The sequence below is a fragment of the Pseudozyma flocculosa genome (assembly GCF_000417875.1).
Source record: "Pseudozyma flocculosa PF-1 unplaced genomic scaffold scaffold00011, whole genome shotgun sequence".
Classification (NCBI taxonomy): Eukaryota; Fungi; Basidiomycota; class Ustilaginomycetes; order Ustilaginales; family Ustilaginaceae; genus Pseudozyma; species Pseudozyma flocculosa.
The window spans coordinates 151,907-167,073 of NW_006920879.1; the positions used below are offsets into that span (position 1 = coordinate 151,907).

General features: G+C 65.2%; 3 protein-coding genes across 3 annotated transcripts; all 3 read right to left on the reverse strand.

Annotated features, from left to right (window-relative positions):
* Positions 1 to 1,052: 1,052 nt before the first annotated feature.
* Positions 1,053 to 2,322, reverse strand: PFL1_03551 (uncharacterized protein; the record flags this gene model as incomplete). Its single annotated transcript, XM_007881071.1, has 2 exons — positions 1,053 to 1,818; positions 1,952 to 2,322. The coding sequence occupies 2 exons, from the start codon at positions 2,320 to 2,322 to the stop codon at positions 1,053 to 1,055; spliced, it is 1,137 nt and encodes a 378-aa protein (XP_007879262.1).
* Positions 2,323 to 4,727: 2,405 nt separating this feature from the next.
* On the reverse strand, positions 4,728 to 9,921 carry PFL1_03552 (uncharacterized protein; the record flags this gene model as incomplete). The annotated part of the gene is made up of 2 exons (XM_007881072.1): positions 4,728 to 5,027; positions 5,176 to 9,921. 2 exons carry the CDS (start codon positions 9,919 to 9,921, stop codon positions 4,728 to 4,730), a joined length of 5,046 nt encoding a protein of 1,681 aa, XP_007879263.1.
* A 1,100-nt stretch (positions 9,922 to 11,021) lies between these two features.
* PFL1_03553 (uncharacterized protein) lies at positions 11,022 to 12,215 on the reverse strand (the record flags this gene model as incomplete). The annotated part of the gene is made up of 1 exon (XM_007881073.1): positions 11,022 to 12,215. One exon carries the CDS (start codon positions 12,213 to 12,215, stop codon positions 11,022 to 11,024), a length of 1,194 nt encoding a protein of 397 aa, XP_007879264.1.
* Between the last annotated feature and the right edge of the window lie 2,952 nt (positions 12,216 to 15,167).

The following is a 15,167-nucleotide window of genomic DNA, read 5'->3' on the forward strand; positions in this document are numbered from 1 at the left end:
GTGGGTGGGCACGCGACCTGGGGCTTGAAGTGAAGGCACACGGCCAAGCCGGCCGGGGTTCCCAGCCAGGTTCTTTGAACACCGACGACGGCGTCGTGCCGTGCCTGGCCCAGCCTAGCCTACGACAAGCCTCCCCTTGCTCTCTCTCCGTCTTCCCAGCTCCCACCGACCCTCTTGGGCTCCCGCGGCCGAGCGCCCGATGAACCTCGTCCGATCAGCACGGCGCCGAGCTCATCCATCCCGCTCCGATTCATCGCTCCTCGGCGTGCACCGCCGCCGCCGCTCCCTCTCTCCTCCTCTGACCACGCGCACCACTCACGGCGTGCGAGTGGCAACCGCCGAGAGGGTACGGTACTGTAGCGAGTGTGGTGTAGCTTGCAGGCGCGCGCAGGCGTGGTGCGCCGCAGCGATACTAATGAGACCAAAAAATACAACCAGAGAGCGACGACGGCGACAGCGACGACGACTAGACAATGACCGCTCAGAACGATGAACCCTCCCAACAATAGACAAGACCGAAGAACAAGCAGGACCCGGGTGGAAGAAGGCAGAGGGCGATATGGACAGCAGGGTCCCATAGGCTCACCGACAGCGGTGGCGCTGGCGGCGCAGACCGCGTCGGCGAGGGGGGAAAAGAAACAACAAGAAGCCCGTGACGTGCAACATGATACAGCTGGCGGACGATCGATGCCGTGGCGCGCCGCGGCGTGGCAGGGCGGTGTGGGGGGGTGTGGTCCTATGGCGAAAGTCGACTGTGTGAGCCCGACGAGCGCGTTGGCACAGCCGGGTGCCATCAGCGACGTCGTGCGCGCGAAACGGCCGACCACGCCACCGCCTTCGTCCTCGAAAGCGGCTTGATGGCTGTCGCCGGAGGAAAGCGATTCGACCAGGTAGGCCTCGCGTCGCCCCTGGCCAGGTCCAGCCTATGGCCGCTTTCAAGAGGCGCGCGCGTGCGCACGCGCCGCAAGTGGCAGACGAAAGGAGAAGAGGGGAAGGCGTCGAAGCTGCCGGAGCAAACCCTCGCGCCCCCGGTTTCCCTTCCGATGCGCTGCTCAATCGATGCTGAGCCGTGGTTGCAGGTGCAGCACGCTGGTGCTTCCGTCGCCGAGCGGCGTCAGCGCCTTGCCGTCGTAGCCGACAATGAGGCCCTGCTGTCGCGCCATCTGCTTTTCCCGCGAGTGCCGCCCGATGGCGTTCTTGAGGCCGCGGTCAAAGTTGCGCGTGCACCGTATCGTCATGGCCACCGTCACGAGGATCATGAGAATGGCCAGCACGGAAAACGTCGTGAGGCTCTTGTAGACCTCCTGGTAGAGGCCCGTCCGCCCCTGCCAGATGCGGATCAGCTTGTAGCTGAAGTAGGTCATGGCGCCCGCCAGCCCGACGGTGAAGAGCGACATGCCCCACCGCAGCTCCTGGCGCACCGACCACATGGCAAAGCAGAGGATGATCAGGGTAAAGGGCGCCGAGACCATCGTGATGATGCGCTCCGCCAGGCCAATCTGCTGCACCACGAGGATGAGCTGAATGCAGAAGGCGATGAAGATGAAGAAGTCGAACTTGAGCAGGGCGAGGAAGATCTGGTAGTGGAGGTAGGCGCGCTTGAGGCCGCGGTCGGCGCCAATCTTCTTGTAGATCTGCCAGCCAAACTCCTTCCACATCTGCCAGCCGAGGATGATGAACGCGATCTCGGCGACGCCGATCACGATCGGGATGGCGCCCGTCAGAATCTGGACGGGCACCGTCTGCGCGCTGCCTTCGAGCACTCCGTCGCCGAGCACGTCCCGGATCTCCTGGATCTGGATGACGGAGTAAACGAGGCTGGCGGACAGAAGAGAGCGGGGGGAGGGCGGGGAGGCAGGGACAGGTCAGCTGCGCTGCTCGCATCCCGGCCCGGCGGCAGTGCCGCGGCAGCAACCAATCGACGACGGCGACGATGGCGACGAGGACTCACAAGCACAGGTTGAAGACGAGCAGGCTGATGACCAGAATCGTGTTGCGGTTGACGACGGCGTCGATGGCCAGGAGCATCTGGTAGGCGTGCGCGATGGCAAAGACCATGACAAAGACGGGGAGCGCCTGGGACTTGGCGCCCTCGAGCACGCTGGCGGTGCCGGTGGTGATCTGCTTGTGGAGACGATACCGGGCGAGGAGGACGCCTTCGATCGAGATGTTGACGGCGGCCTCGCCCAGGGTGATGAGGAGGAAGAGGCGGCAGGACCACGATCTGGGGATCCAGGACCAGAGGCGGGAGATGCCTTGCGCCGGCGGTGGTGGGCCGTAGGGCTGTCTGAAGCTGCCGCTCATGATCGAGTTCTTGCTCATGTCCGGCACGAGAAGAAGCGAGTGTGAGGCGGCAGGAGGGGGCGGAAGAAGGGCGGAGGGTCTGTCTGTCGGAGGCGGGAGTGTCGGTTCGAGTGAGGCGGGTCTTCTTTGTCGCCGAGGAGGCAAACGGTCGAGGGGTCAAGGGCGAGCGAAGAAGGGACGAGAGAGGGAAGGTGGGAAGCGAGACGAAGCTCCGAGTGACTGGGCCAGCGAGGCACTCGGGTGAAGGTCGAGGCGTGGGACGAGGTTCTGAACGCAGGCTTCAGAGGGCGGTTGCTACCAGAGCAAGCGGACGACGAGCTGCGAGCGAAGATGGAGGTGTATGACGGACGTGATGAAGGAGGGTGAGGGGTGGCGAGTAAGAGTCGAGGCTGCGTTGGTTGTCGGCGAGTTGCTGGACAACGCTGATCGGCTGGGTTGATGTTGGACTGAGCAGATCAGACCAGAACAGGAGACGGTCGGCGTCTGGCTGAGGGAGGCCAGCAAAGACGACGAGAGTAGCGGTGTGTGTTGTGTGTCGGGGGGGCCAGATGTCCGAGCGTGGGTGCTAGGAGCAAGTGCGAGGTGGGTGAGTGGGCGGCCGTGCTAGGGCGAGTTGGTGCCAAAGAGTGTGGGGCTTGTATGAGAGAGTGTGTGTATGCTGCGGCGCGCGACAGCAGAAGTCGGCACAGAGAAAGCTGATCGACGAGGCGGAGGTGGAGAGTGGACCAGAGGCGTGGAATGGAGTGGAGTGGAGTGGAGCGGATTCGAGTGGAATGAGGTGACTCGGTTGTAGATGATGGTGGTGGCGAGGAGGGAGAGAGTGAAGGGGAGAGAGGGGTAGAGAGGGGAGAGCTGGCCGGAGATGGGGTTCGATGGGGTTGCTGGTGGGGTGGTGATGGTGGTGATGGTGGTGATGTTGTCGATGGTGGGTTGCAACTGGAGGCGCGGGTTGCCAAGGCGGGTGTGCAGCCCAGCTGCCGCCCTGACTGGCCTGGCCTGCCCTGGTTCCGCTCTCTCTCACTGATCTGAGCTTGACCTGGCTCGCGCGCGGCGTGCCTGCCGAGCCAAGAAAGACGGCCGGCCGGCCTGGCTGGCCTGGCAGGCCAAGCAAAGTCCAAATTGGGAGCGCCCCGCGCCCAAACCAGAGACAGAGAGGCAGCGCAGCGCAAAGTAGTGTGGCAGCCAGCAGCCACGGCAGCAGCAGCAGCATGCCACGCCACGCCATCTGCTTCCTGCTGCCTGACCTGGCCTCTCGGTGGTCGCCACTCTTTCCCCCCCTCCGCCCCTATCGCGTGCCCTGCGGCTCCATTTCGACGATGACTGCAATTGATCGATCTCGATTGACTGATTGTCCTAGCCTGGCCAGCTCGATGAAGCCGGCAGCGGCCAGGCGATCCGCAGTGCGTAGAAGCCAGGTACTACTACTGTGGGTCATGGTCACCACGCACGTCGGTGCCGCTGTGAGCTGGCAAGGCCTGGCACCCCATTCAGCGAGTCGGCTCGGGTCGGGTCCGCTGCAAGCCCATGGCGCGTTCCTCGACGACGACGACGACGGCGGACGTACGTGTATTGGACTCTCGCGCGGTTCTCCCTTCGCTCGCTTGCTCGCAGGCAGGCCGGTCTCCCAACCCTGCCTGAGAGAGGCCGACCTGCGGGGTCCTCTCCTCCGAACACATTCGATCTCTTGAACGCCGTCGGCCTTCGGCACCGTGGTGAGTACCCCCACCTCCTCTGCCTGCTCTGCCTGCTCTGCCTGCATTCATAATCAAGAATCTGCTGTTGTCTGTCGAGGGTGGCTGGAGATGAAGCTGAGCCTGGTACCGTAGTAGCAGCGGTCCGAAAACGCTACAACGCCCCAACTCTGCACCTCTTCTGTATGCACGCCAGGCCGACGGTAGCCAGCAGGCCTGGCAAGAATAAGCCCAAAGGCTAGACCAGTTTCGACGACAACGACGCCGCAGAGGACCCTATCAACGCGATGCCGGGGAGAGAGGACAGATCAGAGTAGATAGAGCGGGGCCTGCCAGGTGGCCTTTCACACACAACTGGTTCCCGACAAAGCAGCAAGCAAGACGGGCGGAGGTGGGTTCTTGATCGTCCCCCTTAGCTCGCTCATTCTGCTTCATGATGCCACGTCGTTGGCGGCTGTTTGCACGACCTTGAGCCAGCCCCTGCACCTGGCCTTTGTCTTCGTCGGTTGGCATGCAGTGCGGGCGCAAGATCCGGCTCACTGCACGCGCATGCCAGCTCGACGGGGCATGGCCTCCTGTGAAGACATTCGAACAGCGGCTGAAGACGGCCAGCATGGATGGCAAACGACGCCGTGGAAGTGGGGCCTGATCATTGACGACCCAAACGATCAACACCTCTCTCTCTGTCTCTGTCTCTGTCTCTCTCTCTGCTCACTGCGCCGGCGCGGCCCTTCAGGCAGCAGGGATCCATTCCCTGCCGGCCCCTTCGCGTTCGCGGCGCTTCGTCTCGCGATCCAGATCCGCCTCGCCCTGCCTCTTGACCTCCCGCGTCCGTCGCTCCAGCCCCTCGACCCTGCCGTCGAGCGCCTGCCGCAGCTCGGCAGCCAGCCCGCGCGTCGTCGTCGCCGAGGCCGACCCCGCCGGCGGCCGGCTGTCGGGATCCTCGGCCTGCAGCAGCACCTCGTCGAACAGCGAGTAGGGCAGCCATGAAGAGCCGGGACGCTTGTTGTGCTTGAGCCTCGTGTCGGTCTCCTGCACAGGGTCGAAGCGCAACGCCAGTCGAGGTAAGAAGGAAGAAGAGAGAAAGGGGCGGGGCGAGTCAGCAGACAAGCCCCGCAGCAACAAACCGGAAAGAAAGTTGCCGCTCTGGCGCGCCTCGGCGAGCGACCGTGGTACTCACGCTCTTGACCATGGCGATGCAGGCCCGCAGCGCCTCGTCAATCATGCCGTAGCGGCGTAGCACGCGAACGACGGCGTCGGGCCGTTGCCGCTCGAACCACTGCTTTAGACACGCGGGCATCTCGCCAAACAGCCGCAGGCTCACCACCTTGTCGAGCACCACCAGCCGGTAGCGCCAGCAGCCCTGCTCGGTGTCAAACATGTCGAGGTGCAGCTCGAGGTACCGCCAGGCGCGCTCGGACGCCGATTCGGTCCAACCCGCCGCCTTTTCCGACAGCGCCAGGAACGACGCTTCCGGCTCCTCGAGGTCCTCGTCCGAGTCCTGCAGCGCCAGCACGTCGCCCTCGGCGCTGCTGACGGCATCGCTACCCCGGGCGCGCAGGCGCAGCGTGCGTGCGCGCGCCAGGGCGACGCACTTGGTCGCCAGGCTGGCAAAGATGGGCGTCATGTCGACGTCGAGCGCACTGGCCGTCGAAAAGGCCAGGTCGAAGCGGTCGGCGTTGACAAAGAGCAGCACCGCATCCGAGGGGCGCAGCGTCGACGTCGAGTACCCGAGCTCCGGGTAGCGCCCGACGAGCTCGAGGCGCGCCAGGATCAAGGCGTACTCGCGGCGGATGTCTGGCAGCGACACGATCCGGATCTCGCGCGCCGTCGGAGCGAAGAGGTTCGAAGGGACGTAGCTCGTCAGCGCGCGCGGGCCGGAGCTCTTGGCCCTCCGAGAGGCCGCCTGCTCGTCGTCCTGCCCACCAAAGAGGAGCGACGAGGCTGCGGCGCCGCCTGCCGCCTCGTCGGCGTCGGACGTGTCGGCATGCGCGAACCACGCGTTCTCCGGGCGGATCATCGAGAGGGCGTTGATCGAGGCGAGGTAGCTCTGCGCCTGCTTGACGGCCAGGTCCATGAAGTCGCCGACCGGATCGAGGCCGGCCCTGTCGCCTCCGCGGTGGATCTCGCCGATCCGCTGGGCGTGCTGGTACATGACGGCGCCGGCGCTCTTGAGGTCGCCGCGGAAGATGTGGTACGAGTAGAGGACGAAGTAGTAGTTGGGTGTCGACAGCGGGTCCGAGTTGCGCGCCTTGAACGACAGCGTCCGCTCGATCTCGGGTTGCAGGCCCGGGAAGCTGAACTTGAGCAGCGTCCCGATCTCGCCCGCCTCGCACATGACGCCCACCAGGCTGCGCAGGCAGTCCTTCTGCAGGCCCGGGTGCGGCAGCGCCATGATGGTGGCGTAGGCCTCGGAAAAGTCGTGCATGTCGAGCTGGGCGCGGAAGATCTTGAACCACAGGTCACGCGAGGTGGCCTGCTCGCCGCCGTCCCCGCTCGCGCCGCCGGCAAAGTCGTCGCCAGCCTCGATCGACGCCTGGCAGAACTTGGCCACGTGGAAGGGGGAGTCGGCGACCTCGAAGAATGACGAGACGTGGCGGTAGAAGAGGGCAGCCCGATCCTTGGCAGAGACGCTGGTGATCGACGGCGGTAGAAGGTCGACGAGGCCGTCCGCATTCCTCTGCAGGAGGGCAGGTGCCTCGACGGCTGGCACGACACGCTCAAACGCCTCGCCGGCTTCATCGAGGCGGCCGAGGTATACGAGCGCCCGCGCCCGCACGTAGTGGGCTGCGGGCGTCGGAGGAAAGTGCGAGAGGAACGCGAGCGCCGCCGAGGGGAAGCCCTGGCGCACCAGCGCGTCGCCCATCCGCGCGTGCCCGGCGCTCAGCACGGGCATCGGCGGTGTGCTCGCCTGGTCGCCGACCTCGCCTTTGAGCAGGTCCGACGAGCCAAGGGCGCGCACGACGACCGAGCCGATCTTGCGGCCCAGGCTCGAAGCGGCCCGGCGGTCGTCGGCGGCGCTGACGACGAGGAGCTGGTTGGCCACGCAGAAGTGGAGCAGGCTCGGCCATTCGAACTGACGGCGCCTCTCGTCTTCTCCTTGGCGACCGAGGGGAAGAGCGACGCTCAAGCGTCCCAGCCGGGCGGCAAGGTTGTCGCGGTCGCCGGCTTCGAACGACTGCGCCTGGATCTCGGCAACGCCCGGAGTCCGCGCCAGCTCGAGGAGGGCGTTGAGGCTCTGCAGGGTCGAGAGGGCGTGTGCGACGTAGAGCGGGATGTCGGACACCTGGGCTGCCGTGTCACTGCACGAGTACAGCGCGATGACCAGGATCGCAAAGGTCGTTGCGAGAGTGTGCCTGACAGCGACCGCCTGCAGGAGCGCGTCGCCGCAGAGCGAAGCGCCCAGGTCAGACAGGGTCACGTCGCTGTGGCGGCGCAGAGGCGCGGTCGGGTCCTGGTCGCCCTCGAAGCCGCTTGTCAGGAGCGCAACGACATCGCTGAGCGCGGATTCGAGGCTGGCGCCCAGTGTGTTGACCAGCTTCTCGACCACGGCGGTGGCAATACCCTCGATGTTGCAGAGGTCCATGCACCACAACTCCGTCGCAGCCTGCTCCAACGAGAAGCCGAGCGGCGACGAAAACAGCTTCTGGACGGAGCCGGTGAATGCCTCGATGTCGACGGGCGAGAACTGCTGGACGAGCTGCGAGGCGGCATCGACGACCTCAAAGACATCGGCCACGGTGGCAGACGTTGAGCCGAGCACAGGGAGGATGTCGGCGCTGTGCAAGTCGGCGGCCGAGAAGAGCAACCGACGTTCGGCCGCGACCTGCTCGAGCGCGGACGGGTTGAGGCCCTTGGCGGCCGCGGCAGCCTCGGCGAACTCCCCAAGGCGTTGCAGCCTCTCGACGATGCTGGGGCCGTCCTCGAGCGTGGGAACGCAGAGGGCTGCTCGCGTGACGACTAGCGGCTCGGCCACGGTGCCGGCCGCTCCGTAGGCCTCAAGCCTAGGCATCGAGAGCTCAATGGGCCAGAGCGCGCTGCCCTCGATCTGCTCGGCGAGGCCAACGAAGCGCGTCCACTCGCGGACGATCGAGCTGTGAAACTTGTCGTAGAGCTTGCCGCCGGTCTTGGGATCCACCTCGAGCTCGCAGTTGCTGGCCACGATGGTGCCAACCTCCTCGGCCAGGCTGCCGAAAAGGGTCGATGGCTGCCGCGACGTCGACGGGACGGCATCGCGGTACATCTTGATGGCGGTGCGGAGCGTCGACTCCGAGAACCTGCCGGGCTCGAGGACGCGAGACAGGAAGACGTCGGCCGGGTCGGCCGACTTCCTCGTCGCCTCGAGGATCTCTTCGAAGTCGTCTCCGTGCATCGGTCGGAAGTGGCGCTCGCAGCTGACGGTCCTCCAGTCGTCGTCGGGCGCAGCGGCGCCGCTAAGCCTGATGCTAGTGCTGCTCTCGTCCGGTCCAGAGGGAGCCGCCGACTCATCGCCGATCCGGGTATACTTGAGCAGCGGGCCGTTGCCGGCGTCCCAGAGCGTCCACATCGCCCAGGCTTCGTCGGCGTCCTCGGAAATGGGCGCGATGGCAACGTCGCGGAGCTCGATGCCCCTGCCGCGCGTCTCGGGATCGCATCGCTTCTCCCATACCAGCGAGACTTCGCCGAGCCCGCCAGAAGAGCTCCGGCTCTCTTCGAGGTCGACCGAGTAGAGCGCAAACATGTTGCCGTGGGGCATCGGCGCGGGCACGTAGGCGAGCAGATACCTGACGGAGCTGTTGGCTTCGTCGTCGCGGGCCGAGAAGAGCTTGAGCATCGGCTTCGCATTCAGGCCGAAGGGCGGTACACCGTCCTTTGAACCGCGCGCGTCGGCGTCGTCTCCGGCCACCATGAGCTGCCGTTCCGCCGTCGCCCCGGGATCCGCCGAGATGGGAAGGTCGAGGGTGCGGACGCAGCTCTCCGAGACGAGGTTCCAGACGCGCAGCTTGCGATCCCGGCTGGCGGCGAACGCGAGGGCATAGCCGTTGCCGTCGACGTAGGTGGTGACGGAGAGGGCGTGGGTGGGCGAAGAGGAGGCGTCTATCGGCGAAGCGGAGCGGCTGAAGAAGCGCGAGACGCCCGAGAGGAACGACGTGGGCCGCAGCACGCTCTCCTTCCAGGTTCCCTCGAAGCCGTGGTCGCCAGAGCGGACCTGCTGCAGCTTGACGATCGATCCGTCTCCGCAGGTGAGCAGGACCAGACCCGCATCCTCGATGAATGCGTGGGTTGCCGCTCTGGAGCCCACAGCCGACCCGCTGGACGAGTCGTGGGCGGCCAGCTGCGAGACGCGGTACTCGGTCGACCACGCGGGCCCCAGCGATGCCGCGTGGAAGAGGAAGGGCAGCGGAAAGTTGAGGCGGTAGAGGTAGCCGGTCGTAGTGACGGCGACCACGTAGAGGCAGCCGGATAGCCGGTCGGCAAACAGACCGACGTTTGGGAGCAAGGGCGCTGGAAAGAGGAACGTCTTGGGCGGCGGGCCCGACTGCAAGGCGTCGAGGCTAGGCGCAAAGGTATCCGACTTGGCGAGGGCGCGGCTGTTGGTGGCGGCCGCTGGCACGGAGCCTTGGGATGAAGAGATGCGGCACCAGCGCAGCTCGAGCTCGCGGGCGCCGGCGACAGCGCGAGCGAGGACGAAGCCGGCGTCGTAGCCCGAAGCAGGCGAGGGAAAGTAGGCTCTTGCGTGGGCGGCATGGTGTTCTGGGATGCTGCTGTAGGGACTGCTGGTGCTGGTGCTGGCGCTAGTGCTGCTGTTGCTGTTGTAGCCGGGGTGGCTGGGAGTGGGTACCGTGATTGGCTCGTCTTGGGACTGAGAGAGGTGGATGCTGTCGCGAGAGGTGCTGGGCCCGATGGCGGCCGTGGCCAGGCGGTAGGGAGTGTATGGTAGCGGCATCCTGGCAAGGGCGGTGTCGAAGTGCAGCGTTCGGCAGGTCTGAGTGCGCGAGGGTGGTGCAGTCGGCCTATCGCTCAAGGAATGAGGGGCGGCGGGAAGGCAGCTGGAAGGTGGTCAGCCGCTGTGGAACCCCATGCCTCCGCCGTGGATGGTCTGCGGCAGTCGCCGTTCCAAAAGAGGAGCAGTCGCAGTTTCGGGCTCCGCCTGAGATAAGACAGAGAAACGGCGCGGTATGGGTGCAAGATGAGTGGGTAGCGGGGGTGTGAATGGACGAGGTATGGAGGTGAAGTGGAAAGCGCGACACAGAGAGAGAGAGGGAGGGAGGGAGGCAGCTGGGCGCGTGTTGATCTTGTCTTCCTGGCAGGCCAGGCGAGGCGCAGCTGCAGCAGCCCCGATTGGCGGCGGGCCGACTGCCATCTCTCGCCCCGCCTCGAAAAAAATCAGAGAGCAGCTGCTGGTGATCGGGCCTCCTCCACCACCACCACCGCCACTTCCACCACTACCACCGACCACTCCCGCAAACGACATCCTTCCGATCCAGGTCAAGACTACTGGCGAATGCTGAAGGAGATCAAAGCCAGTCAGCCAGCCTCGTCCAGCATTTCAACGGACTCGCTCGATCCGGACGCATCAAGATTGAGGTACCGGTACGAAGCATCCGGACACCCTCTCGCCGCCATCGGCCGCCGCCTTCGCGACGTTGTGTCTTTTGATCGAAGAGTCCAAATTCCATCTCTAGAGAGATCGAAAAACGCTAAAAGTACAGGGCCGCCCCTCGCTTGGGGCTACAGCGCAACTTCTAGAGGATGCAATGCGGGAGAGGTCTACGTCGATTGAATGAGAGTGGATGCCGCCCGACACGGCTCCCAGCCTCGGCCACGGGGGGGCAGGCTTGCGGCCGCGCACCCGGGCTCGGGCGAGCTTATGCGGTTCGAGTCGGCGGGTCAGCAGACGCCGGCCGACGGCGACGGTATGCTGCGTTTCTATCTACGGAAAGGGATGGCAAGGAGCGGTAAGCGGGAGTTTTGGTGTCGACGAAGCGTCCATGGTGGTGATGTCTATCAAAGGGGAACAAGCGGCGGGCGTCTGACCATGCAGGATCAGAGGAGGTAGGCCAGACCTCCGACGACGGCGGCCAGCGAGACCATGCCGAGGCCGGTCGTCGAAGAGGCGGCGCCGCTCGTCTGGTTGCTCTTGGTCGCCGGCTGGGTGGATCCGGACTTGGCAGCGGAAGCGGCGCCGCTCGACGACGCCGCCTGGCCCGAAGCGCCCGACGACGTCTTGGCGGCGGGGGCGGCGCTCGAGGTCGACGAGGCGGCGGCGGGGGCGGCGCTCTGGTAGGCGCCCAGCAGCTTGCGGTCGTCGGGCTTGGCCTTGGAGTCAGCGGCGTTCTTGTACCACTCGGCGCCCGAGAGCTGGGCAATGTTCATTGCATCCCATCCGAGTCCCTTGAGGTCCGGGTAGTAGCCCTTGAAGATGTCGATCGAGGCGTGGGTCAGCTCGTGCTCGAGGATGATGAGGCCGGGCGACTTGGGGCCCGTGATCCACGGCTTGACCGAGCCCTTGATCTTGTCCGGCTGCTCGTCGGAGCACGAGGAGCCGCCCTGGTCGTCGAGGCACCAGTCGTCGGTGTCCTTGTTCCAGATGACGCTGGTCAGGCCAAAGACCTCTTCGGCGATGGCGCGGACGCGGTTGTCAATGTCGCCCTGCGGCGGGCGCCAGTAGCGCGGGATGTAGCCGCCGCTCTGGTCGGCGATGGCCTGCATGGTCCAGCCCAGCTCGCCGACAATCTGCTCGTTGGTGAGCGTCGTCATGAGGTTGTGGCTCCACGTGTGGACGGCAAAGTGCTGGTTGCCCAGGTCGACGGCCTTCTTGAACTGCGCCGCGTTCTGGACGACGTTGGAGCCAATCATAAAGTGGGTCGCCGACTGGCTGTTCTGGCCCAGGAAGTCGTAGAGCGAGTCGCTGTTGGTCGTGGGGCCGTCGTCGAAGTTGACGGCGATCTTGCCGTCGGGCGCCTCGTGCAGCTCGTTCTTGCCGTAGCACTGGTTGATGGTCCAGGAGCACGTCTTGGGGTCGGTGCCGACGCCGTTGGGGTACGTGTTGACGCCGGTGGCCTTGTCGAGGACCGAGGCGGGGATGTCGGGGATCTTGCCGGCAGAGACGGCCGTCTTGAGGGCGTCGAGCCACTCCTTGGGGACGTGGGCCTGGTCGACGACCTCGAGCACGGGCGGGTACTTGCTCGTGTCCTGGCGCGGGCGGATCTCGACGCGGAACGAGGACGGCGTGGCCATGGCCGAGCCCGCCAGGAGGGCGAGGGTGAGGAACTTGAGCATCGTGCGGCGGGTATCAAAGGGGATGATCCGGGTTGGTCTAGGGAGCGGGCGGGAGATGGGGGAGAAACGGGACCTCGAACCATACCGAGTGGCGGGGGCTTATATGTGTGTTGTCGACCGTCAACGACCTGGTCAGCGAGAGATGGCCTTGGACCTTCGTTGGCACGAGGCGCCGGCAGACCAGAAACGCCGGCTGCAACCTGTCGAGCTACCGCACTGCACACTGCCGCCGCTGCTGCTGCTGCTATCTTTGTCTAGGCATCTGACGGGACCAAGGGCGTGAAGCTAAACGGACATTGTGACGGGTCCCGACGAGGTCCGAGCCAGCGCTACCAGGTCACGGCTGCAGGCGAGCGGGGGACCGAGTCTTCTTCGTCGAGGCACCGACGACGCCGTAGTATTGTCTCCCAGCAGAACAGTGGCGAGGGATATGGTGCGCCGTCGATGACGCTGGCTGACCGCAGACCAGCTGGCAGGCAGCCAGGCAGTCGGACGAGCGGCTGCGCGTAGATCCTTGACGGACAGGGAACTCCGGAGCGGCAGCGTTTCCTCCTACACAAAGGTGAGGAGGGCGAGAGCGCGCGTGCGTGCCTTTGTGGGCAACGGCACGACGACGACGACGATTGTTTAGGCCCGGCCATGCATGGACACAATGGGGCAGTCGCGGTGCGAGTGTCGGGTCTGCCACAGGCCGTGAGGGTTGGGTAAGGTGCTGCCGTGACAGGACGACTCAACAGCTGGCAGACAGGGCGAGGATGGAGCAAAGCCACGGTGTGTGAAACGAGACCGAAAGGGTCGAGGTCGCCGGCCTGCTCTGCTTCGTCTGACCAGCCAGGAGTACGTTCTGTCGGTACACATATGTATGTACATACATACACACGCATGCACCTGCTCTCGCTAGGTCTACAGCGGCTGCTCAGGGGCGAGTGGGGGAGCGAGGAAGGCGGACGTCAGGCAACGGGACCAGATCCACCGCTAGCGAAATCTTGCGCCCTCCGGCCGTCATCAGCAGCACCGCAATCGTCGGACGGGAAATTTGAGCCGCAGGCAAGCAGGCCAGCCGTTGGTCCAAGACACGCACGTACGGCGGAGGCAGCAGCCAAGCTCGCAAGGTTGAGCCGGGGCAGCCTCTGGTCCCTGGCCTCTACGCTTTCCCGAATTCAATCTGACACGAGGCATCGGTCGGTCCTCGTCCTCGCCGCCACTTCCCACCGTCTTTGTCTTTGTATACTGCTCGGTCCCCTGCCCATCATCGGCGGCGGCCAGGGACGACAAAGGCCATCGAGGTCAACACTCGGCTTTATCATGGTGGCCAACGGAGGCTTCGGTCGGTTCTCGCTGATCAGCGATCACCCACTTCATTCTTGTTATTGTGTGGCCTGACGCAGCGGCGCTCGCCCCTGCCGCTGTTTACGGTAGACGAGCTGCCCTGCTGCCTGCACGTCGGTGAACCGGCGGATCGCCCAGGCGAAGCGGCAGTCCCTGCTCCGTTGCTCTGGTCGCCTTCGCCTTCTTGCGACTTTGGCGGCGTGGGTCAAAGGTTGACGGTCAACTCGGCTGGCCTTGGCCGTTCAACGCCGTCGACACCGGTGTCGCGAATGAGAGTCAACCCTTGCACCCACCGGAGAGACGAGCTGGCAGGGGCACGACACCGGTACCACTGTGGCCATCGAGATCTGGGCTTTGCCCGGCAAACTTCGCTCTAGCGTGGCTGCGGCACGACGGGACGGCGTCAATCGTCTGTATGGCCCTCTCTGGGCTCCCCTCGAGACTCCGACATCGTCATCTCTGGTCCGCTTCGATGCTGTGCAAACGTGCGTGGCGGGGGAAGGAGGACGTGCGTGTCTCTGACGAGGTCCACGACGTCGCGCTGTGTTTTGCCAACGAAGCGAGCGGAGATGGATGTACCAATTCGGCGGCGACGGCAGCTGCTTATCCCCTTCTTTCGGGGCGCGGGATCACGAAGTCGGCAGATCATGTGCCCGCCCGGCCAGAAACAAGAGCTCGACGGGTTTTTGTCCGACGGCGTTGCAGCGCCGATCCTTCATCGACGACCACGGCACGCACGCACGAACTCATCTCAGTAGTGAATGGGTGCGACTCGTACCCACTTGGCCCCCTGTCCGGATAGGTAGCAGTGTGCCTGCAGGTCGGACGAGCTAGCGGTGCTTTGTTGTCGGCTCGTCTGGTGGGCCTCGTCTTCTCAGCCGCCAAGCAGGTCAGAGACCTGCCACGACTTGCGCTTCCATCGAGATCGTCTGGGATCGAATCCTTCCTTTATCAAAGGCAACAGTGGCCAGACCAGCGGCTTGGCAGTCGTGGAGCGGCGCTTGACGAGCAACATGTGCACGGGGCAAGGCATGACCCAATCGGCACCTTCCGACGGGCATCACCATCATGAGCACGGCCAGACTGCGCAACGCCGCGCCGCTCTACCGGGATCCATCGTCGCAGCACAGTCACGGCACGGTTCAATACGAGGCCCAGCATCCGATACGGGCAGCATACAGTTATGTAGCGGCCAGACCGAGCAGCCACGGTGGTCCGCCTACCGGCTTTCTTCGTGAGGGCCTCATCCGACCGGGCTGGCCAACCCACGCCACGCCGAAGAGGTGGTAAAAAAGGGGCGCGGGACGTCGCTGTCGTCGCCCGCGGATGAACGTCGGCTGGTAAACATGCTTGCAAGCGAAGGAAGCGCAGGCAAAGCAAGCAGGCAAGCGTCGGCCGCCGGCGGCAGCGCCTGCATGAGCCTGCAGCCAAAACGCCGGAGGTGCGCGACCGGCTTTGGCGCCGCACCGCATCGTTTCGGCTGGGGCCGGACCCCCCCCCCCNCNCGCCGCCGCGCGCCGACGACGACGCGCTGCGACGACGCGACGCGCGACGACGTACGCGACGTAGACGTACGTACGA